A 22,939-nucleotide genomic window follows, 5' to 3' on the forward strand; every position below is an offset into this window, starting at 1 on the left:
ATTTGTCCATTTCTGACTTTTTTTTTGTTTGTTTTGTTACTGCTGTCAGTATTTGAAGCCAGATCAGTCAATACAAAGTTGTAAAAGGCTGCCTTCTAACTCTCTATCTTGGTCTCTAAATGTTCAAATGTATCAGCTTTATTCTTTTTTTTTTTTTTTTTTTTTTTTTTTTTTGTATTGTGAAAACTCATTTCTAATCTCCCATTTTTCTTTAAAGCCAAAATGTTGTAACCAGACTTAATTGCATTCATATTAATCACTAGCTGGGTAGTACTTAATTCTATTCTCTTTCTTTTTGAAATGAAAAAGGGCCAATTTTGTTAGTAAGAGCAACAGCAGCTGCTTCCTCAGGGATGGGAACAGCATTCTGACACAACAAGGAAGCCTGCCCTGCTACCTCCCACTGAGGAGACAATCAGCTTGAATGTAAACCCATACATCACAAGATGGGTTGCAAACTGGCTAAGTGACAGAACCCACAGGGTCAGAGTTGCTGGAGCCATGTCAGACTCAAAGCCTGTCACAAGTGGTGTCCCACAGGGCTCAGTCCTGGGTCCACTCTTGTTCGGCATCTACTTTTCTGAAGTACAAGCAAACACAGGAGGGTTATGGCTGACAAAGTTTGCAGATGACTGCAAACTGGGCGCCATAGTCGAAAACACATCTGACACAGATATCCTCCAGAAAGGCCTCACAGAAACGGATAACTGGTGCCAGAGCCATGGCCTGAAGTTAAACGCCAAAAAATGCATAGTCATACCCTTCGGAAAAAACAAGGTTACCCCTAGCTACCATATAGGTGGCAATCCACTGAGCACAGAAAAGTCATCAGGGATCTGGGGACCCAAGTTGACAGTAGCCTTTCGTTTGACACTCATGTTGCTAAAGTAGTTAGGAAAACCTTCTATATCGCCCACCTGATCATGAAGGGATTCACATCTAGATCAAGGGAGGTCATCGTCCCCCTTTACTCATCACTCATTAGACCTATGATTGAGTACAATGCCCGTTCGAATGTATCTGACCAGACACCTGATGCAGCTTGAAAGGCCCCAAAAGTTCCTCACCAAAAGGATAAAGGGTCTCAAAAATATGTCTTATGCTGCCCGACTGAAAGAACTCCAGCTCTATTCAGTCTCATACCGCTTGCTCAGAGGTGACCTGTGCCTGACATATAAGGCCATGTCAAACCCAGATTTGATGAATATGCTTCACCTCAAAAATCTAGATCCCTCAGAACCACAAGGGCGGGAGACTTAAACCTTGACACGGTTATAAATAGAACGTGCTGGAGGGACAGATTCATCACCCAGAGACTCCCTATGCTGTGGAACAAAATCCCGGTACATGTGAGGCAGAGCACCTCGCTGGCCTTGTTCGAGAGGAATCTTGACCAATGGATGGGAGATCGCAGATATACCCCAGGGATTACTTCAGTGTCACTGCTTGACAGAGGCACAGCAAAATGATAGGCATAGTTTTTTATTCAAACTAAAGGGGTGGCGAAAGCCACATAACTATGGGCTAGGCTTATAAATGCCCTTGGGCAGATAGCCTAGTATGAACCTATGAACCTATGAACAACAGCCACAGAGAATGTGGCTCCTCCCCAGTCCATAATGGCTGCAGGTGCTACACCAGAGGGATCCAGGGTAAAGAATGAGCAGTCAGAGGTACAGCAAATGGCCATACACCTTTAGCTAAGGCATTACTAATTACTAGCTACCTTTGATGGCAGATGCTGTTTGCTTAACTTTTTCTTGGCTGGAAGAAGAACTAACCTTAGGATCAGTAGTCTGTTCCATGGTCAAGCTGAAAATGGTGCTTCTTTCCCACGGAAGACAAGCAGCAAATGCTGGTAAAACTACCAGTCCGCAAAAGTTACTTTTTTGACAAAAAAAAAAAAACTCAGTAAAAAAGCACTTTAAAACACAAGGTCAGCCCCACAATGGAAAAGAGTAATGTCTTTCAGCTTTTCCCAGTTAGGGGTCACCACAGCCATGCTCCGGTCCGCTCATGATTGGCAGTGGACTTTTACAGTGCCGAGTTGCCAGCCTGATGCCCAGCCTTCAAAGAAGGCATGCCCATTCATTCACGCACCTACCTGCATGTCTTTAATGCCACTCAACCGCGGGGAAGACATGCAGACTCCACACAGAAGGTGTTCCAGCCGAGAATCGAATGGGAGAACCTCTTGCTGTGAGGTGACAACGCTAACCGCTGCACCAATGTGGCCCTCAGCCCCACAATGGAAAAATAAACACAATTTCTCCCCAGAAAATATGTTTTCAGTTATATTCTACTTTTCAACTGATGGAAAGAAAAGAGTATTCTCTTTAAAAGAACATTACAGTCAAGAGACAGTCCATTAAATAACACTCCTAGCTTTAAAATAACTTTCCTGAAGAGGCAAATAACAAAACACCAACAACATTTGAGAAAATTGTTTTTTTTTTTTCCCCTAATGGGAACTTGTCTGCCCAGCAAAGAAAAGCACAAACCAACCATTGATGCTCAAAAGACTCAGGAGTGTACTCTTTGGTGGCAGTACAGCTCTGAAGGGCTTTGTGCCCAAACTCTTCTTTTACTCAGCTCAGCTCAAGCTGCTTGACAGTTTGGGTGCATGGAAACTGGTTTGCTGTTGTACCCTTTGCAGGATATAACCTATATAGCTGTGGCTACTGCAGCAGTGATCAGTATAAAGAAAATCAAATGCTTCTGATTCCTGCACTTGTGTCAATGAAACAGCTCCTCATGGCTTTCTTCTGGAAACCACTGTCTCCCGGTCCATTTTCTGTTAGAGTTGCATGGCACGACCCTCATGTTGTTTCTGTTTGGTACTGCCTCAGGTCGTGTCATGCAGGCTTGCAGATTTTCTAAAATTCTTCTTTCAATGATTCCACAATCTTCCATCCATCTGATATTATCCTACCTCTGTTGTGGTCTTACTCTGGCAAAGGAAAATTGAAAGAGGATATTGTCTGATATAACCGGCTGAAATTTCTATATTTTCCACAGTTTTGTAGCAGGACAGCTGCTATGCTTCTGTAGTTCTCGGAATGACAATTTAACAAAGCTCTTAGCATCTTTTGCTTCATTTGTTCAGTTTTCCATGACATACGTGCATATGCATGTGGTGTGTTCATAGGTTCATAGGTTCATAGGTTCACACTAGGCTATCTGCCCAAGGGCATTTATAAGCCTAGCCCATAGTTATGTGGCTTTCGCCACCCCTTTAGTTTGAATAAAAACTATGCCTATCATTTTGCTGTGCCTCTGTCAAGCAGTGACACTGAAGTAATCCCTGGGGTATATCTGCGATCTCCCATCCATTGGTCAAGATTCCTCTTGAACAAGGCCAGAGAGGTGCTCTGCCTCACATGTACCGGGATTTTGTTCCACAGCATAGGGAGTCTCTGGGTGATGAATCTGTCCCTCCAGCACGTTCTATTTATAACCGTGTCAAGGTTTAAGTCTCCGCCCTTGTGGTTCTGAGGGATCTAGATTTTTGAGGTGAAGCATATTCATCAAATCTGGGTTTGACATGGCCTTATATGTCAGGCACAGGTCACCTCTGAGCAAGTGGTATGAGACTGAATAGAGCTGGAGTTCTTTCAGTCGGGCAGCATAAGACATATTTTTGAGACCCTTTATCCTTTTGGTGAGGAACTTTTGGGGCCTTTCAAGCTGCATCAGGTGTCTGGTCAGATACATTCGAACGGGCATTGTACTCAATCATAGGTCTAATGAGTGATGAGTACAGGGGGACGATGACCTCCCTTGATCTAGATGTGAATCCCTTCATGATCAGGTGGGCGATATAGAAGGTTTTCCTAACTACTTTAGCAACATGAGTGTCAAACGAAAGGCTACTGTCAACCTGGGTTCCCAGATCCCTGATGACTTTTTCTGTGCTCAGTGGATTGCCACCTATATGGTAGCTAGGGGTAACCTTGTTTTTCCCGAAGGGTATGACTATGCATTTTTTGGCGTTTAACTTCAGGCCATGGCTCTGGCACCAGTTATCCATTTCTGTGAGGCCCTTCTGAAGGATATCTGTGTCAGATGTGTTTTCGACTATGGCGCCCAGTTTGCAGTCATCTGCAAACTTTGTCAGCCATAACCCTCCTGTGTTTGCTTGTACTTCAGAAAAGTAGATGCCGAACAAGAGTGGACCCAGGACTGAGCCCTGTGGGACACCACTTGTGACAGGCTTTGAGTCTGACATGGCTCCAGCAACTCTGACCCTGTGGGTTCTGTCACTTAGCCAGTTTGCAACCCATCTTGTGATGTATGGGTTTACATTCAAGCTGATGAGTTTTTCGATGATACCTGAGTGGGGTATTGTGTCGAAGGCCTTTGCCAGGTCGAGGTAGGCTGTATGGACTGCCTTTCCCTCATCAATGGCCTTGGTGACTGTCTCGAAAAAGTCAACTAAGTTTAAGAGGCAGGATCTGCCTTTGACAAAGCCAAACTGGGTTGGATCCAAAGTCTGCAAGTTCCCTATGTCTTTATTTATGAGTTCCATTATGATCCTCTCCATGGCTTTGCAGATAAGGCTTGTCAAGCTAATAGGGTGGTAATTTCCAGGGTCTGTGGAGGCACCGCCCTTATGAAGTAGGACCACAGTCGCCGTGTGCCACTCCTTGTATGGTTTGACACTATTATGGCTCAGTATAATCTAAAATATAAGGCAGCAGCTATTCAAGATGTACTAAAATGCCATATGGATACTTTTAGGGGTTACCCACTTTTTTCAAATTCAGACAGAGTAAATACATGTCTTTATCATTCAGACACCATATCTTTAATAAGAAAGTGATTTCAGCACAAGAACCCAACCGTAAGATATGTTATAGGGTCATTGAGAGTGACACTTCCACTATCTTGTGAACAAAGGCAAGGTGGGCTGTACATAAGAATCAATGTGTATGTAAGAAGAGGAAAGCATTTAATATAAGATAGCTGTAATTAAGTGCATTGGTTGCTTTATCAGTATTTGCTTGCTCACAAGCCAACTTACTGCTCCCCCTTGAAGTAGTAAGTAGTGGTGTTCCCTTTGGGGGTTTAGTACCATAAGACCTCCTATGTTATTCAGCACCTAAGTGAAGGTGCAGTGTGTTTCTGGTGGAGGGAGGTAGACATTATGGGACCCCATGTCTAAGCAAGTAACAAAGCTACTTTTGCTTAGGACCACTCTATCATCTGGACAGAGTAGCCAAATCATTCTGTAACAAGTGACCTAGTTTTTTCGTATTTGCAATATAATGAGTCAACATACTCCATAAGATTAATAGAACAAGAGTCCAGCATTGAAGTTTGTCCTGTATATTAATAGCACAGTTAGCTATTTTGGGTAGATGTGTTAGTATCTCAAGGATGCACAATGTAGTACACCATGTGACATGGACACTCACAGGTCACCTCACAAATGGCCTCAGTTTGTGTAGGATGGCACAGGTACAGTATAGAAGACTTGGAAAACTATGTTCCCTGAATGTCTCTAGTAGCAGTGGTACTGGAGGCTGGGCTCATAAGTACTGCATGGGACCAATGTACAGCAATGGGGGCTGGGCTCAAAAGTACTGCATGGGACCAATGTACAGCACTGGAGCTGGGCTTATAAGCACCATATGGGACCAATGTCTAGCACTGGGGGCTGGGTTCGTAAGTATTGTATGGGACCAATGTACAGCAAATTGTTTACATTTGGAGGATAGAAGTTCAGATGCATCTTAAAGGAAACAATGTGGCTTTGTAAGCTGTATAAACGACTTGGATTTCTACCACATGCATATATATGTGCAAGCATGTATATAACATTGCATTACAAAGCTCTGTGCTGTGATTTCATGTCAGTATAGCTCACTCTTGCTTGAGTGTCTTACAAGTATAACTCTCTAACTATGTAATAAAGTTTGATGTACATTATAACTGTCATTACATTGCATTACTGTTGACATGCATGTTCTGTAGCTTATTTTGCATACATAGTGGGCATCTGGCATTTGATTTTTGCAGAACATCTTTTTTACGGTTTGCTATGCAGCTGTTTATGAAATCAGGAGTTGCCCTATTCCCTGAACTTTTCTATCCATACATACAAATATTTCAAGCACGAGCATTAATGCCCTCCTAACTTGCCAATATACCAAAATTCTTGTTCCCATAATAAGCATCCAGGCTGTTCTGAAAAATATTTAAACTAGTTCTTGCTTTAATGTAATTTGGTAGTCTGTTCCAAGCATCAGCTACTCTGTCAGATAACCAATTAGTACACTTCTCATTCCTATAGAACGTTCTACATAGGTTATCTGATGATTCTCTAGTACTTTTTGATAACCACAAACATTCCCAGAGGTAGTTGTCCCTAAATGCCCTATATACCTGAGTAAGATCTCCTCTTAAATATCTGTAAGAGACACTGTACAAGTTCAGATATTTTAACTTAGATTTTCACATCCATGGATGCCCTTAGTATACTTCCATTGTACTCTTTCCAGTTTACTCATGCTTGTTTACTTATAGGGTTTCATACCTCTCAACCTGTTAGAGAAAGAAATCTGGACAAAGCCAAAAATAATGGGGGGCCAAAGGCCCAAAAATAGGGACATGCTCTTACAAACTTGGAAACTGGATAAAAATACAGGTTTTGCATTAGCATGAATTTTCTGAAGGGTATGATATATGAAACTCAACTGTCTGTCATTATTTTGTGACTGCAAACCTCAATGATCTACCAGTGATTTGCCAGAAAACAACATTTTTTTGAGAAACAGACCAAAATATGAGACAAAAATCTGGACATTCTGCGAAAATCTGTACAGTTGACAGGTATGTAGGATGTCCATACTCAAGTTTGGGTCTAATGTAACAAACAATGACTTCATTATTTTTGATTTTCTAGACTTTATAAATCTTTTTATACAACTTATAGTTCTATAACTACCATTAACCAATTGGTTGACATGATTAGAAAAACTCATAGCTGAATCTACCCATGTACCCAGGTCCTTAAATGAGTCTACAGTTTCAATCACTGTGTGCTGTATTAAATATTCACCTTTCAATTTGTCTCCCAAATCTCGTATGCTTAGTTTCTGATGTATGCAGACTAATTTTCATACCTGTCCCTCTTTCCTAAATGTTACATTCTTTTTATATGTTCAGCAACTTCATTTTCTGCAAAAAAAATAGTTGTAGGAGTAGTAGTAATGAAGTCTGTGCTCACTGACATTTTGAAGTACTTTTGGCTATTCATAAATACCAGTAAGCCTCAAACCTCCAACTTTAACACAAGTGAACAAAATTAAACCATGGCCCAGATAGAAATGGATCTGAAAACAAACTAGTTATTTCTGCTAGAAATGTTCAAGATAGTTATTTAACAAAGGGAAAATGGCTAGATCTTTGTTTCAAATTCTATGAATAAATGATTAGTGACTTATTTTGTGAGTAATCTAGGACTAGTCAAAATGGCTTAATGTATTCTGACAGCATGTTGTTCATCCACAGGATGCTCGGCCTCCACCGTATTCATCAGTAGGAGTGCAACCTCCTGCCTATCCACCATATCCCCAGGGAGGATATCCACAGCATCCGCAAGGAGGTGGGAAGCCTCCATCTTACCAGCCTTACTACATTCCTAATGCAGGACCCTCTCCTCCGCCAGTTGTTGCTCATCACAGTTCAGGTAAATGCAGAAGATTTTTGTTTTAAATGACCAACACTTGTACACCCACCACTACCAAGCATACATTTATATAATGCCTATGAAACTGACAAAACAATCTCCACTTTTCTGGATTTTTTTTTCTTTAATGCCAAGTATATAAAGATAGTCACTTGACAATTGTTCTCTGCTTATTTCTTATCTGAGGCAATGATTTTCTGATGTTGATATCCTATAAAAACCTATGGGACAAAGGGTTCTGCTGTATAAGGTTAAAAGGACTTCCAGAGATGACATGTCTCTCATAAAAACACCTGAATACAAGGTCAGGTTAACAGGAAGCTAAAGTGGTGGAAAGAAGGAAATCTAGTACAGATGCGTAAATACTACTTACCTGTAACAGTAGATGTTCATGGAGCACACTGCCTTCTTGACATTCAGGTAGGAGTGTCCTGCTACCCACCTCTGACAGTCTAATAAAACTGATTCCCTCCCACTGCCTGTCTGTGGGTGTGATCCATCAATCACCTGGTAGAACAGGGACTGCCTTAGAAATGTACAGACAGCACCCTTTCAGTTTTCTAGCATTTAACAAGAAGCAAATATGGAAACACAAGCTATGTAAACCCCTACTGTCCCAAACCAAAAACCACACACATGTATACAACAATAAATGCTGAGTACACACTCAGTGGCAACCCAGTCACCAAACTAAGTACATACAAAAGGAAAGATGGGGGGGGTACTGCCATTAAGGAGCTGCACTATATTGTAGCATTGTCGACTCACAGTAAGACGGTGTCCGGTTTGATTCGCAGCTAAAGCATCTTCTGCGTGGAGACATGCGTGAATGGGCGTACCTTCATTGAAGGTTGCGCATCAGGGCTGGCAATTCAGCACGTAAAAATCAACTGCCAATCATTAGCAGACCGGAGTTCCGCTGTGGCGACCCATAACCGAGAAAAGCCGAAAGATGCAACAACAACTATATTCAACTATCACACTGCCTTACTGATATTAGGGAAGATTCCCCAAGCTTACCCGACCTAAGAAGAAGAAAGAAAAGGGTTCTTGAGTCCCTGGAAAATGGTCCCAGTGAAGCCTGCTCTAGATCTAGAAAAGGTATCCAGCTTGTAGTGATTCATAAAGGCATGCTCCGCGTACCAAGTTGCTGCCTCTGAAACTGTTATAGTGTCAACTCCTTTCCAATAGACCACTGAAGAGGAAAATGTTCTTGTGGACTGCACCTTTACCTTACCTGGATTCACCTTGCCATGGTGGCTTGATTAGAGATATTGTTGACCGTCTTTGTCTCTGTGAAGGAAATAAGCTTTTCAGCATTCCTGAAGGGGTTTGTTCTGACAAGGTAGTACCTGAGCTGCTGGTGCACATCCATGGTATTTAGTATACTCTCTCCCTTATTCTTAGTTTCTGGGAAAAGCACAGGGAGGCTGATAGACTGAGAGTGAATTCTGAGGTTACTTTCAGCATAAAAGAGGGATTAGTGCATACCATAACCTTATCCCTCTGAAAAATAAGGTAAGGTTGTCCCACCATGAGAGCTTGCAGTGCAGAAACTCACCTTGTGGATGTCTGAGAAATACACAAAACACTTTTCCACGTTAAGAGCTTCAGATCAGCCAGAGCCGCAGGTTCAATTGGTAGTAAGGGCAATGTTTCTAGAACATACTTGAGATGTCACGAAGGAGGGGTTTGCTTATGAGGGAGTCTCATATGCAATACTCCTTTCATGAGCTGTTTTACCAAAAAAGAGGAGGATGATCCAATGGCAGACAAGCAGAGATAACTGCTAAATGCACTTTAATGGGTGCATACAATAAGCCATCTCGAAGTAGCTCACATAAATATTTCAAGACCAGTGAGATGTTAACCTCAAGGGACCCTCTGTTCCCATTTAGACACCACTTAGAAAACCTCATCCATTTGTAAACACAAAATTTACTGTTGGTAGGTTTTCTGGCCTCCTTTAACACCTGCTGTCCATCATCGTGAAACAAGTACCTAAACAGAGTTAAGATTAAATCATCCAGGCTGTGAGGTGCAGTTGCTCCAAATTGGAGTGCACCACTTGCCACTGAGGCTGTGTGAGCAAATCCAAAGTGTGAGGAAGTATGTGGTAATTGCCCTTAGCCAATACCTTTTAGAAGGGAGTACCAACATTGTCTGGGCCAATAGGGAATCACCACAATCATCTCTGGCAATTCTTTCTGAATCTTCAGAAGTACTTGTGAATAAGTGGATAGGGTGGAAGCACATACATAAACATTCCTCTCCAAGGGAATGAGAATGCATCTGTCCTCAAAGCATGGCTGCAAGGATGTCTAGAACTTAATTTCTTTAATCAAACCAAAGCACCTGAAAGGCTAGTGTAGAAAAAAAATCACTCCACGTCGTGCAAGTAGCCCAGTTTATTCAAGTACACAAATGCAAAAGTATTAACGTTTAACAAAGTCACCGCGTTTTCGTCCCTACCATACAGGACTTTATCAGATAATACCAAACCAGAAGAGTTAGCTCTATTTAAACCCATCACAGTTGGTTTAATGACTTAATTAACATTTACTAAAATCAACATGAAATATTAATGCCATAACTCAACAGATATAAAATATAACTTATATAAAGTGGGTAGACGCACAAAACCTTATAAAACCTTTTAAAAAGTTGTTTTTGAAAAATATTTTTCAAAAACAACTTTTTAAAAGGTTTTATAAGGTTTTGTTTTTCCTGCATGACTTTTTTTGGTATATAATGTAGGGATTAGTAAAATGTTGTAGTTGATTGATTAATTAATTTGCATTACACTTAATTAAGTCATTAAACCAACTGTCATGGGTTTAAATAGAGCTAACTCTTCTGGTTTGGTATTCTCTGATGACGTCCTGTGTGGTAGGGACGAAAACGCAGTGACTTTAAGCGTTAATACTTCTGTATTTGTATACTTGAATAAACTGGGCTACTTGCAAGACGTGGAGTGAATTTCTTCTGCACTAGCCTTTCAGGTGCCTTAGTTTGCTTATTTGGAAGTTTGGTACAGTTGCAATACACCTTTCTTCCTCCTTGTGCTGTTTGTAACATAATTTCTTTAGCTATTTTGAAAGGAGGTAAATGGATATATTTAAGACTTTCTCCACATCTGGATTAGATCCTGAAACACCACTGCTTTGAGCTGCCACTCTTTTGGGTTTGCCCAGGACCAGTTTAGTCCATCTGTCACAATGTTTTGCTGTGATGGGATTATGATGCTTGAAGAGTCAGAATGTTGTAAAGTCAGCTCCCAGGCCATCATTGCCAACTGGCATAGAGGGTAAGACCTTGTATCTCCTTGTTTGTTGAGGTACTGCATCACTGTGGTGTTGTCTGTAACCAGAAGATGTGGATCTGGAATGTATAATTTGTGAAGGACTTTCAAGGTGTTGATCACACCAATATGTCCTTAATATCTGATGAGCTACCATGCATCCTTGGGCCTCCACGTGGCCTGCACTTTCGCTTCCATTGACACAGATCCCCAAGCAAACTAGTATGAATCTGTCTGGTCAGAGTGAGCTTGAACAGGCAGGAAGAAGGAAAGCCCTGGACTGATGCCCAGCCAAGGGCGCTGGAACCATAGATCGAGGGGGAGGAAACACACACACACACACACACACACACACACACACACACACACACACACACACACACACACACACACACACACAGACACACAGACACACACACACACACACCACACACACACACACACACACACACACACACACACACACACACACACACACACACACACACACACACACACACACACACACACTTTTACAGCTGCAAGACCTGCCTCTTGGAGAAAAATTAAGCAAAGTGGATTCGTCTTCTTTAAGGATGTGGTTAAAGGAAGACCCATGTGTGCGTCACACGCTAACGTAGAAAGTGCGAGGAAGGTAATACTAGCTGTTCCATAAATGTGTGTAATCACATTTGTGCCCAAGAGTTATGCTGACACCCCCCCCCCCCCCGAGTGCTGATCATTGCTGCCATGCTTCCTTCCGGTAAGAAAAGATTTTCTTTACTGATTCCTGATGCAACAGTTTTATTGCTCTGGTTCCCAAGTGGTGCTTACTTTTAGGTAGGTTAGGTTTAAGAAGGGGGGGTGTGTGTCGTCAGTTTTCTTTCTGTGGTTCCCGAGGTGTGTTTATGTGTATAAAATGCCCCAATTAGGTATACTTTGGTGGTTAGTGTTGCTCAGTCTCAAACCCTGTACCTTAGGTACAAGAAACAAGAGCCTGAATTCTCTACCCATACCACCATTTGTGTCTCGAGGAGTTGATTCAATAGCTCTCAGCTGTCCAGATTTTCACAGAATATTTGGCTCATACTTTTGGTCTGTTCCTCTTGTGGTTTTCTGGCAAATCAGTGAGAACTGAATTCACTAAATAATTATAGCCCTTTAGGTTTCAGCCTTCCTATCTTTCAAGAAACACATGGTAATACAAAACACTTTATTTTAGCAACATTATAAGATTATACAAGCAATATTTAAAATGTGTCCTTGGTTTTGGGCCTTTGCCCCCCCCCCCAATTAAATTTTGGCTTATTCCAGATTTCTTGTGCTGCTAAATTGAAAGATTTAGTTGTGTCTCAAGTGGATTTTTGCCAGGAGCTGACAGCTTCAGGGGAAGAGAAGTTTAGTGCTGCTTATAGGTTCATAGGTTCATACTAGGCTATCTGCCCTGGGGCAATTATAAGCCTAGCCTTGATTTGAGTATACTGTGCCCTTTTTAAGGTTTAGTTTACTGTGTCTCCGTCTAATAGTGACACGGGAGTAATCCCTGGGACAAACCTACGATCCCCCATCCACTTATCGAGATTCTTCTTGAAGAGATTCAGTGAGGTGCTCTGCCTCACATGAACTGGAATTCTATTCCAGAGTGAAGGGAGCCTCTGGGTTATGAACCTGTCCCTCCAGCAAGTTCTATTTATTTCTGTGCTGAGGTTCAAGTCCCTCGAGCGTGTGGCTCTAAGGGATTTAGATTTACTGAGGTGGAGCATGTCCATTAATTCTGGATTTGACATAGCTCTGTATGTCAGGCATAGATCGCCTTGAAGTAGGCGGTATGCAACTGAGTAGAGCTGGAGTTTTTTTAACCGAGCAGCATATGGCATCTGTTTGAGACCCTTGATCCTCTTGGTGAGATACTTTTGGGGTCTTTCTAATTGCTGCAGGTGTCGGGTAAGGTACATCCCAAAAGGGGCATTGTATTCTATGATGGGCCTGATGAGGGATGAATAAAGGGGCACTATTACCTCTCTTGATCTAGATGTGAAACCCTTCGTGATGAGGTGGGCTATGTAGAAGGTCTTTCTAACCACTTTGGCAATGTGGTTTTCAAAGGAGAGATTGCTATCAACTTGGGTCCCCAGGTCCCTAATAACTTTCTCTGTACTTAATGGGTTTCCGCCTATGTGGTAATTTGTGGGCACATTGTTTTTGCCAAAGGGTATGACTATACATTTTTTGGCATTTAGCTTTAAACCATGGTGCTGGCACCAGTTATCTGTCTCTGTGAGACCTTTTTGAAGGATGTTTGTGTCAGCTGGAGAGTTGATTATGGCGCCCAGTTTGCAGTCGTCTGCGAACTTGGTGAGCCATAGTCCTCCCACATTTGCCTGTACCTCGGAAAAGTATATACCGAACAAGAGTGGTCCCAGGACAGAACCCTGTGGGATGCCACTTGTGACCGGTTTCGAGTCTGACATGGCTCCAGTAACTCTTACTCTGTGGGTTCTGTCTTTGAGCCAGTTTGCGACCCATCTTGTGACATAGGGGTTTATATTTAAGCTGGATAGCTTATCTAAGATGCCCGAGTGGGGTATTGTGTCAAATGCCTTTGCAAGGTCCAGATGGGCTGTGTGGACTACCTTCCCTTCATCTATGGCTTTGGTGACTGTTTCAAAGAAGTCAACCAGGTTCAAAAGGCAGGATCTGCCCTTGACAAAGCTGAACTGGGTAGGATCTAGTGTCTGTAGGTCCCCAATGTCTTTGTTTATGAGCTCCATGATGATCCTCTCCATAGCCTTGCAGACTAAGCTAGTCAGGCTTATGGGGTGATAGTTTCCAGGGTCCGTAGAGGCTCCACCTTTGTGGAGTGGGACCACTGTTGCTGTACGCCATTTTGTGGGCACATATCCTGTAGTGCGGCTGAGATTGTATAGCTGTTTTATTTGAGGGATTAGTTCCTCTTGTAGTTCATGTAGGACACAACCTGGGACGCCATCTGGTCCCATGGAAGCAGTGTTTTTTGCTTTGGAGAGGGCAGCCTTCACCTGAGCATCTGAGATGTTTGGGAGACAGCCCTCTGCTGGGATAGATACTTGCTCTTTTGGGGGGGAGGGGGTGGAGAAGTTTGCACTGAACCTGTCTGCCTGGATATTGGAGATGTCTGTGGGTTCAGTGTATTTTTTGTCGTTTAGAATCAACTCAGAACAAGTCTGGGAGTTGCATCCCAGGTTTCTAACATAACTGAAAAAAGCCTTATGACTGTCTTTGGTGTCCTGTGCAATTTTTCTCTCGAAGCTGGCCTTGGAGGATTTTATGAGGGATCGTAATTTTTTGCTAGTACTGATCAGAGATGCCTTCCCTATTAGGGATTTTGCTCTATCATGTAGTAGCTTCCTCCTTCTGTTGTACAGTTTATTTATGGCAGGGGTCCACCAGACTGGATGCCTGCCTTTGGATGATTGCGTCTTGGTTTTGTTTGGGATAGCATGATCCATGAATTCCTGGAGATGTCCGTAGAATGCATTTATATAGGATTCTGCAGTTTGGGCTGTAGTTTCCACTGGCCCTGGGGCCTTGAAGGATTCCACTTCAGTTTTGAGAAGTTGCCAAGTTGTTTGCATTGTTAGTAATACAACAGGTAGTATACTTGCTTTTGATGCAGAAGGTTGTGGGTTCTACTCCCACAGTATGCATATGGATCACTGATACTGTTTAAAGGGAGTGGATGCTGCAGTCTTGTGAATGTCCAACTTTGGAGGAGTTACCTAGTAACTATGAACCTGTTGTCAGTTTGCCATCAATTCCCTATTGCAGTATTATTAGCTTACCATTTTTTTAATGTAACATAGGCAATGGTAACAGGTACTTTATTTGTAGATGAAACAATGAAATATAAATTTGTTTGCTAGCAGCAACCTCTTCATTAGTTACAGACCATTCAATGTGGAATTATTTATAGGACTTCCTTCTGCAGAGATGTTGCATATTTACTGATATTGGTGGATTGTAATGACAGAGGTTTGAGTGGCCTTTTATGATTGAAATTTTCTGAAATTGGTAGTTTTGTCATTATTGGTTCATACATTTTGTTTCATTGCTTACTAGAAGACTTCTCAAAACTACAAATTTAAAACCCATTCTAACAAGTGGTGCTGTATTTTACAAGGAATGTAATGTAATACAATCAGGAAGGTGAATCAAAGAACACATACATGTATGCATGGCCCTAAAAATGTGTAAGGAGCCTATGGTTTGAAAACAGCCTAGAGGTAAGCTTAGTCCTCTACTGGCCAGATGCAAAATGAGTGTGGGATTTCATTCCCTTTCAATGACTGTGGGTTACAAGGGCAGATAAGTTTACTGCTCATGTTCAGTCTGTTTTCATTATGAGGCTGGATTGTTAATAAAATGGCTCAGTGTTTGTCTGAAACTCAAGGATCTATCATTATTTGAGTTTTGCCATCCTCATAAATTTGCCACACATATGAGGAACAGGCCAAAAATATGACACAAAATCAGGGACAGTCAAACATATGCTCTGATCTTTCAACCTCTTAGGGCAAGAATCGGGAGAAAGTGTGAAAGGCTCAAAATCATGGGCAAATTTTAAGCTTTACTCTCATCTCTAAAGCAATGGATGAAGGTTAAAAAAAGTCAAAGGAAATACCAAAGGGCTTTGGCTGACTAAGTCTGAGACGACTGCAAGCTAAAGAATGCCTTGTAGTTATCTTTGGAGTCCATGGCAATTTTTCTTTCAAAGCTAGCCTTGGATGAGTTTATGAGGAAACGTAGTTTCTTGCTGATACTGATCAGGGATGTCTTTCCTTCTTGGGATTTTACTCTTTTCTGTATTAGTTTCCTCCTTCTGTTGTATAGCTTGTTTATGGCAGGGGTCCACCAGACTGGTTTCCTTTTTTTGGAGGAGTGAGTCTTGGTTTTGTTTGGGATAGCACAATCCATGCATTCTTGTAGGTGCCCGTAGAGTGCATTAGTAAAGGATTTTGCAGCTTGGACAGCATTATCCTTTAGCATGGGGGCTTTGAAACTTTCCACCTTGGTCTTGAGTAATGTGAAGTTTGCTTTTGAAAAGTTTTTCACTGTGGTTTCTTTGACCGGGGGTGGTGGCGGAATGTGGATATCCAGAGTGATTAGTTTATGGTCAGATCTGACCAGCAAGGGGTTGGCCTCCAGTGGTGTGGAACAACGGTTGCCCATGTTGGTGATGACCAGGTCCAATATGCTGTCACCTCTGGTGGGGGTGTTGACCAGTTGATCCAGGGCATTTGAGTTTATAAATTCTAGGAAATGTTGGGCAAGGGAGTTTGTACTTGAGTAGTTCTCCCAGTTAATGTTTGGTTAATTGAAATCACCAAATATCAGGGTGTTTGGTAGGACTTTTATGTTTCCAGGAATGTGGAGTTGGGGGTCCTGGGACATGGTGGGTGATCTGTAGCAAGTAATAATTTGAATAGCAGTTTTGCCCGTTGTTAGTTGCATGTGGATGTTCTCTGAAGCATCGTGCTGTGCCACTAACCTGGAGGTGTGGGTATCCTTGATGAATATGGATATTCCCCTGCCTTTTGTATTTCGGTCCAGGTTTTGTGGCTGAAATGTATGGTATGAGTTGTAGCCTAGTAGTGCTGGGGTGCTCTCTGGAGCCTTAAACCAGGTTTCTGTTACTGCACATATATCGATTTTCTCCATACTGAGGAGTGCCTTGAGTGTGTGCATTTTGAGGTTTAGACTTCTGGCATTGAGTAGCATTAACCTCAATTTTTTTACTTGTGCTATTTACAGCAGTGGGTTTGTCTTTTGAGCCTTGCCTAAAAAAGGCACTATGGGGGTGGCAAGAGCCTTGGCCAGTATTCGAAAGCCTAAGGGTGACAGGGTTGCAAGTCGTCTCTAGCGAAGCAGCGCGGCTTGTCGAGCATGTCATCCCAGGCTGACAGACACTGGATCCCCTTTGAATGACACCAGAAGCTTAGCCAATTGTTGAAATTGATAATTTTTTCTCTATACTGTGATATCATTCTTGGTGAGGGCAGGATGCTACTCAGGGTCAGGGTCATAATTGGCTAAGCTTAAAATGTTCTCCAAGTGAACCTATATTGTGGTAGTAAATCATTTTAAAAAAATGCCCTTTTTAGATAACAAAGTGCCCCTCTCACCCTCTGCCCCCCCAGCCTTTAACAGCTTCTGCCACCTCTGTGCCCAGCTGTCCTCTCCACCACTGTAACTCTTATCTGATGAAGCCTAGAACCAGCAACTGGATTTCCAGGGAATATAGGTGCTGCATCCAACACTATCGTACATACCATTGAATTTTCCTCTTGTGGAAATGGACCAGTAGTGGTATGAGAATCATTGATACCATCAGTTCAATAATTTTTAGAAATTGTCTTGTTGAGGTGATGTTCCTCCTGGAGAATTCCTGAAACATCATCTGGTAGGAAAGGGCCTTGTCTCAAGGGAAAAAGTCCATTATTTTATCTTTGTCAATTAAACACTCCAGAAAGATGAGTCTTTGTGAGGCTGTTAGACACGACTTTCAAAGGTTCAACCTGAACCCTAGCTAGGACAGTATGGCCAAGGCTTTCTCTTATCAATTCCAAACACCTGGATGCAGACTCATCCCAGATTAGTAGCTCATCCAAGTAATGAAAAATATGTACGCCAAGAGTCCAGCAGTGATCCACTACCAGAGCAGTGGATATGCCAAAGGTCAGCACAGAGAAATGATAGAACCAGACATGGCAAGTGTTAGATATCTCCTGAAGTTATCCTGTTAGTAGGGAACTTACAGTCCTCTTAGATGACATAGCTTGTACAGGTGTTAGGACATGTTTTTCAAAAATCGCATACAGAAAGGAGTCAGGTCACTGTCAATGAAAATATTTTTTAGGTAAATGAAAAAATGGCTGGATGTTAAAAGAAGAAAATGTGTACAGCATCCAAAATTTTGGGCACAAATGATTAGGCAGAATGGTTTGCACTTGTCAAGACCAGGGAAGAGAATTTTTGTAGTAAAAACTCAAGACAGAACTTCTGCCAGGTTGAAAATATAACTTCACAGATAACAAAATTTGATGCATCTTTGGTTGCTAATGCTAGGAGCATTAGTAATAAAGTTATTTTACTGGAAAATTTGCTACATTCTCACAAGATAAATGTTTGTGAAACAGGGTTAAAGAACAATGGCTGAAAACCAGTTCTGTTAGAGTATACATTTTTTTACTGTAACAGAAATTCTAACAAAAATCAGGTGGAGGTGTTAAATAGGATTTACAAACTGATGTTGGTGATTATTGCATGTTTAGTAGTAACACTAATACTGTAGATTATGTAACTGTGATAATAAAGACAATCCTAGAGCAAATAACTACTGTTGGAGTGTATACACTACCAAGGTCAAGTGCTGATGACCTAGAAGAATTCATACATTTCTTGCATAAAATACAGGAAAAAAGAATAATAGTGACTGAGGACTTAAATTTTCCAGAAACAGACTGGAAAAACATTGATTCAACAATAGTATTGACATTATTTACAACATATGTTCGGGCACAATTGATTCAGATTGTAAAATCCCTACCAAGGAATGGAATAGACTAGAGTGCGTGTTCCTAAGGAAATGACTTGTTACTTCATGTCAAGTTTTGCCAGTGGTGGCCTGTGCTATTACACTGCAGCACCTCCATCTAAAAGTAAAGAAAAACAATTAAAAATATATATTTATTTAAAAAAAATACTGACTGGCTTAGTGGCTTCACTGGCTTGGCTACAGGCTACCTTAGATGTAAGCGAGTCCGACTGACTCGCTAAGTCCCAGAACTTGAATTGCGCAGGTGTGCTCTGCGAGTTCTGGGTTTTTAAAAAAAAAATAGTTTCTCTCAATCTGGACTACAGTTAAACCAGTCCTGATTAATAAATGAAGGTTTAATATACACATGCCCACAAGTCTATGTGGTTTTTAACCACAGTGAATGGAAGAGGCTCGGACCGCCACGTCTGCAGTCACGTATGTGACGCAGCTGGCTGGATGGGTACTGATTGGTTCTCGGCTCTCCCTCTCTTCCCATGCTTTGCATGCTGGGAAAAAAGAGAGCAAGCCAAAAAACAGCAACAGTATAGTTTTTTTTTTTTTTGGAGGCCTGGAGTTCATTTAATCGGAGGAGTGAGAAGTCTCAGAGGACAGTGGACACAGGCAGCAGAGCAGTGCTCCTTGACCTGGCTGGTGTAGAAGAAAGAAGAGGCCAGCACTTCAAAGAACAGGAGAAGGAAAGGAACTGAAATAGCAGGTTAGAGAAGGTAAAGGGGGATACAAAAAAGTTGTAACTTGTAGAATAAGATTTTTTTTTGTTGGCTTTATTAACTTTTAGATGTTGTACTTGGTAAATAGCAGGTTAGTGAAGGTGGATACAATTGTTGGCTTTGTTCCAATAATATAATCCTTAGTTGTACTTGGTGGTTTGCTTGCATTATTATAGAAATTAATACATTAAAACTGTCTTGAGTCTTAAGATGGCAAAGCAAACTTCTAAATTAGTGATGTTCAGATCTCTCTCTCTCTCTCTGTGTGTGTGTGTGTGTGTGTGTGTGTGTGTGTGTGTGTGTGTGTGTGTGTGTGTGTGTGTGTGTGTGTGTGTGTGTGTGTAAAAATATTGGTTCCCAGCTGTATTGTGTAGCTATTTTATATTTTTGCATTACATTTCTGGTCCATTTCTCACACAATTGTGGTTTTCTGGCAAATTAGTGGCAAATCATTAAAGATTGAAGTTAGAACATAATGACAGACATTTGAGCTTCAGATTTCATACCCTTCAGAAAAGTTATACTAATGCAAGATCTACTATTCTATTATCTTTCTAAGTTTATAAAAGCAATATTTAAAAATTGTCCTTATTTTGGGGCGTTTGTCCCACTTCTATTTATGGCTTTGTCCAGATTTCTTGCTCTGAGGTTGACAGTTGTGACAAATGTGTCAGGGCCATCATCATTAGCCAGAGACAATGCAAATTGTGACATACTTGTTGTACCCCACCCCACTACCCCATGTAGTGACTCTGGATGTGTCCAAGCAAGGCAAGGAGCAGTTATGCAGTGTAAGTGTGCAGAGTATCCCCCCATCCAAGGTAGACACAAGTAGTATAGTGGCTTTTCATCTGTCCTTGATTTTACAGAATGTTCAGGTTTTCTGTCATATCTTTTTTTATACTGTTGATTTATGCTTTTTATTATTCAGACATTGCATGTTGTTGCAGTGCCTATTGCTCTGTGAAGTAGCAACGCTTTAATGACCATCAGGTAAGCTTGTCTGAGATTGTAAGATGCAAGCAAACTTTAATAAGCATACTGTTATAGAATTATCAGCATTGAAAGCCTTTTTGTTGTTGCTATGCAGAGAATATTTACGTAACTAGATAACGTATAAGCCTTGGGTATTGAAATGCATAAGACAGTATTTGTAATAAAGGACAGGATTACAGTATTTTCAGAAGCTCATTACATTTGTTGGAGACTTGCAGTCATCTTTGCAGGCTTTACCATAAATTAAATAGAATGCCAATCTATCATGTGTGGTCCATAACCTGTGCAGTAATCCTTTAAGCAATTTATCTTGAGCTTGTTTCTTGTTTGCTGTTAATGTTTTACGTTGATTATGTTTTCCCCATGAAACAAGTAGATAGTTCAGGCAGCAGGTCTTTTTTCGATAAGAAGCATTTTCCTAAGTGGGGTATCACAGAGATTGCTACTTTCAGCATGTTACTTGGTACTTTCATAAAGCTGATTTCTGAATATAAATTACAATTAGAACTGCACAGCAAGGGGAAGTGGTTTGAGTTGAGTGCTGCTTGTTTTTTTTATACTTGATTTTGACTGGCATTCCAGTAATGTATTTAAAAAGTAATTTATTTTTTCTTGCCTCACAACCTTTTTGTTTCCATCTAGATATTAAGTAAGCTGTCATGTAGCCAATGCATTGAAATATTTTTTTCTTCTCCACTTCATTTTGTCTTGATTGGACTCTCATAATGATAGTTTGGCACCCAGGGCAGCGTATTTAATTAAATTCCCAGTTTTTGTGGTTTTGAGCATAGCTCTGCCCCTTTCTAGTTGACCACACCCCTTCCCATTGGCCCCACCCATTCAGCTCTCTCCTGCAGCCGCCCATTGATTTGAAATCACCAGCCGCCACTGAGTTTTACCACAGGTGATACACGCTTATCATGGGGTTATCAAGGATAAACTGTTGCTAGATAATTATGCAAGACTGAAATTTAAGCCAATGCACAGGAGGTTAATAACAGGTTATAAGGAAGCAAAACAGTTATTATGTAAAACTAAATGGAGTGATGTGTTCAGTGGAAAAACTGCAGAAGGAATGTAATGAGTTTTGAAAGAGAAATTGATGAATTCTTGGCCTACTCCTCAGAAATTAGCTCACCTTTAAACTATGGGTCTATGGAAGAGGATTCCTTGAGTCCTGATCCTCCCTTTGAGGAGTTTCATTTGAGAACACTGTGGTTCATATGATGGAATATTTTAAGTGGGATTGTTCACAAGTCTCTGACATTCAAGAGTTATTGTGCTGTTACAAAAGGAATCTCCTCAACATTCATGCCTTGTTGGATATTTTTTTCAGCTGCTTCGTTGGCTTTTGATTCCCAGCCTCCAGCTCCTAAGAAGCATAACCATTTTTATAAGTTACCTGAGGTCTTTAGGTACTTTTTATAAATGTCATCCTTTAGTCCCTGCTGTGGTGTCTGTTTCTGCTGACAAGCCATCCAAGCTTTTACCCTCTTCCAAACTTCTCCCTTCTGATACAGTCAGGCTATGGAGAGGCTGGGGGAAAAGGTTTATACTTCTGCTACTCTGGCCTTCAGGGACATAAATTATCAAACACATATGACCAATTTTCCCCTTCGTCTCAACTTGGGGGGGGGGGAGACTTCCTGACTCTGAAGGGAGGACTGCTGCCCTCTTCTTACTTCACTTCACTTCTCAGGTTACACACGACTCTTTCAAATGGTTGCTGTGATGCAGCTGATGCATGATACATCTGCTGCTTGAGGTTCAGTTAGGAGGAGGTACTCTTGGCTTAGTCTCCAGGCTTTACTTGGTGATATTAAGGCCAAGCTGCTAAATGCACCTTTGGACAATCAAAATCTCTTTGGTACAGCTGCCGACTTGTTTATGACCCTAAAGGGCAAAGTGATAGTTATGTAGGATCTTAAACAAATCTTAGTTTCTCTGAAATTTGGGTATGGAAGAAGCAATCTTAAGTCTGCCTTTGTTCATAATCAACCTTGTCAGCTTTCTAAAGGAAAAAGGGTTCCTAAGTGCATGTTCTCTGATAAACCCACCCAGACGTCTAAATCTCAAAAGCCTCCTGTTCAGAGCAGATGTGCTTCTGTCTGACCTATATTTTCTCCCTCTCCCCTTGGCTGGATCCCCTGTGTCTTAGGCTTCCCCTCTCTGGAAACAGACTTCTTCAGACTCTCTTCTGCCCATTATCCATCACTCTTATTTTATGGTATGGAAATCCCTTCCTTCCCTTCTCAGGTCTTCCTCAACCTCCTACAGACTGACTTCCTTATTTTGCTGAGGTTCTGAGGGATCCTTTGGATCAGGGTGCTTTTTCAATCCATTGCCAAATCCCAAAGAGGAACTGGCTTTTCCTCCTGATGTTTCTGGTTCCTGTCCTAGATCTCTCCTTTCTCTAAAGATTCTTTCCTTCTGGGTGCTTTTTCTCTTAATTTCACAGGTCTTTCAGCTCTCCCTAGAACTAAAGAACGCCTATCTTTATATTCTTATTAAACTTCTCTTCAGGAAGCTTTTACATTTTCTCTGTTTCTTCCTGTCATTTTCCAGTTTCTGCTTTGCCCTTTGTACAACCCCAAATGTATTCACCAAATGTCTGCAGTGGCACCTGTCATACATTTTTAAGTTTCAGATAATCCAGATATTCCCAT

General features: G+C 41.4%; 1 protein-coding gene across 2 annotated transcripts in view; it reads left to right on the forward strand.

The window, feature by feature from the left end:
- The window catches only part of LOC122809435 (transmembrane protease serine 13-like), a 548,009-nt gene that overhangs the window by 180,280 nt on the left and 344,790 nt on the right, over positions 1 to 22,939 (forward strand). For both annotated transcript variants that reach the window (XM_044080945.1, XM_044080946.1), the window contains exon 2: positions 7,516 to 7,693. In XM_044080945.1, the coding sequence (XP_043936880.1) occupies positions 7,516 to 7,693 (178 nt within the window). The remainder of the gene's footprint in view (positions 1 to 7,515; positions 7,694 to 22,939) is intronic.

This window comes from Protopterus annectens, chromosome 8.part0, assembly GCF_019279795.1.
Source record: "Protopterus annectens isolate FY-2018-M chromosome 8.part0, PAN1.0, whole genome shotgun sequence".
Lineage (NCBI taxonomy): Eukaryota > Metazoa > Chordata > Ceratodontiformes > Protopteridae > Protopterus > Protopterus annectens.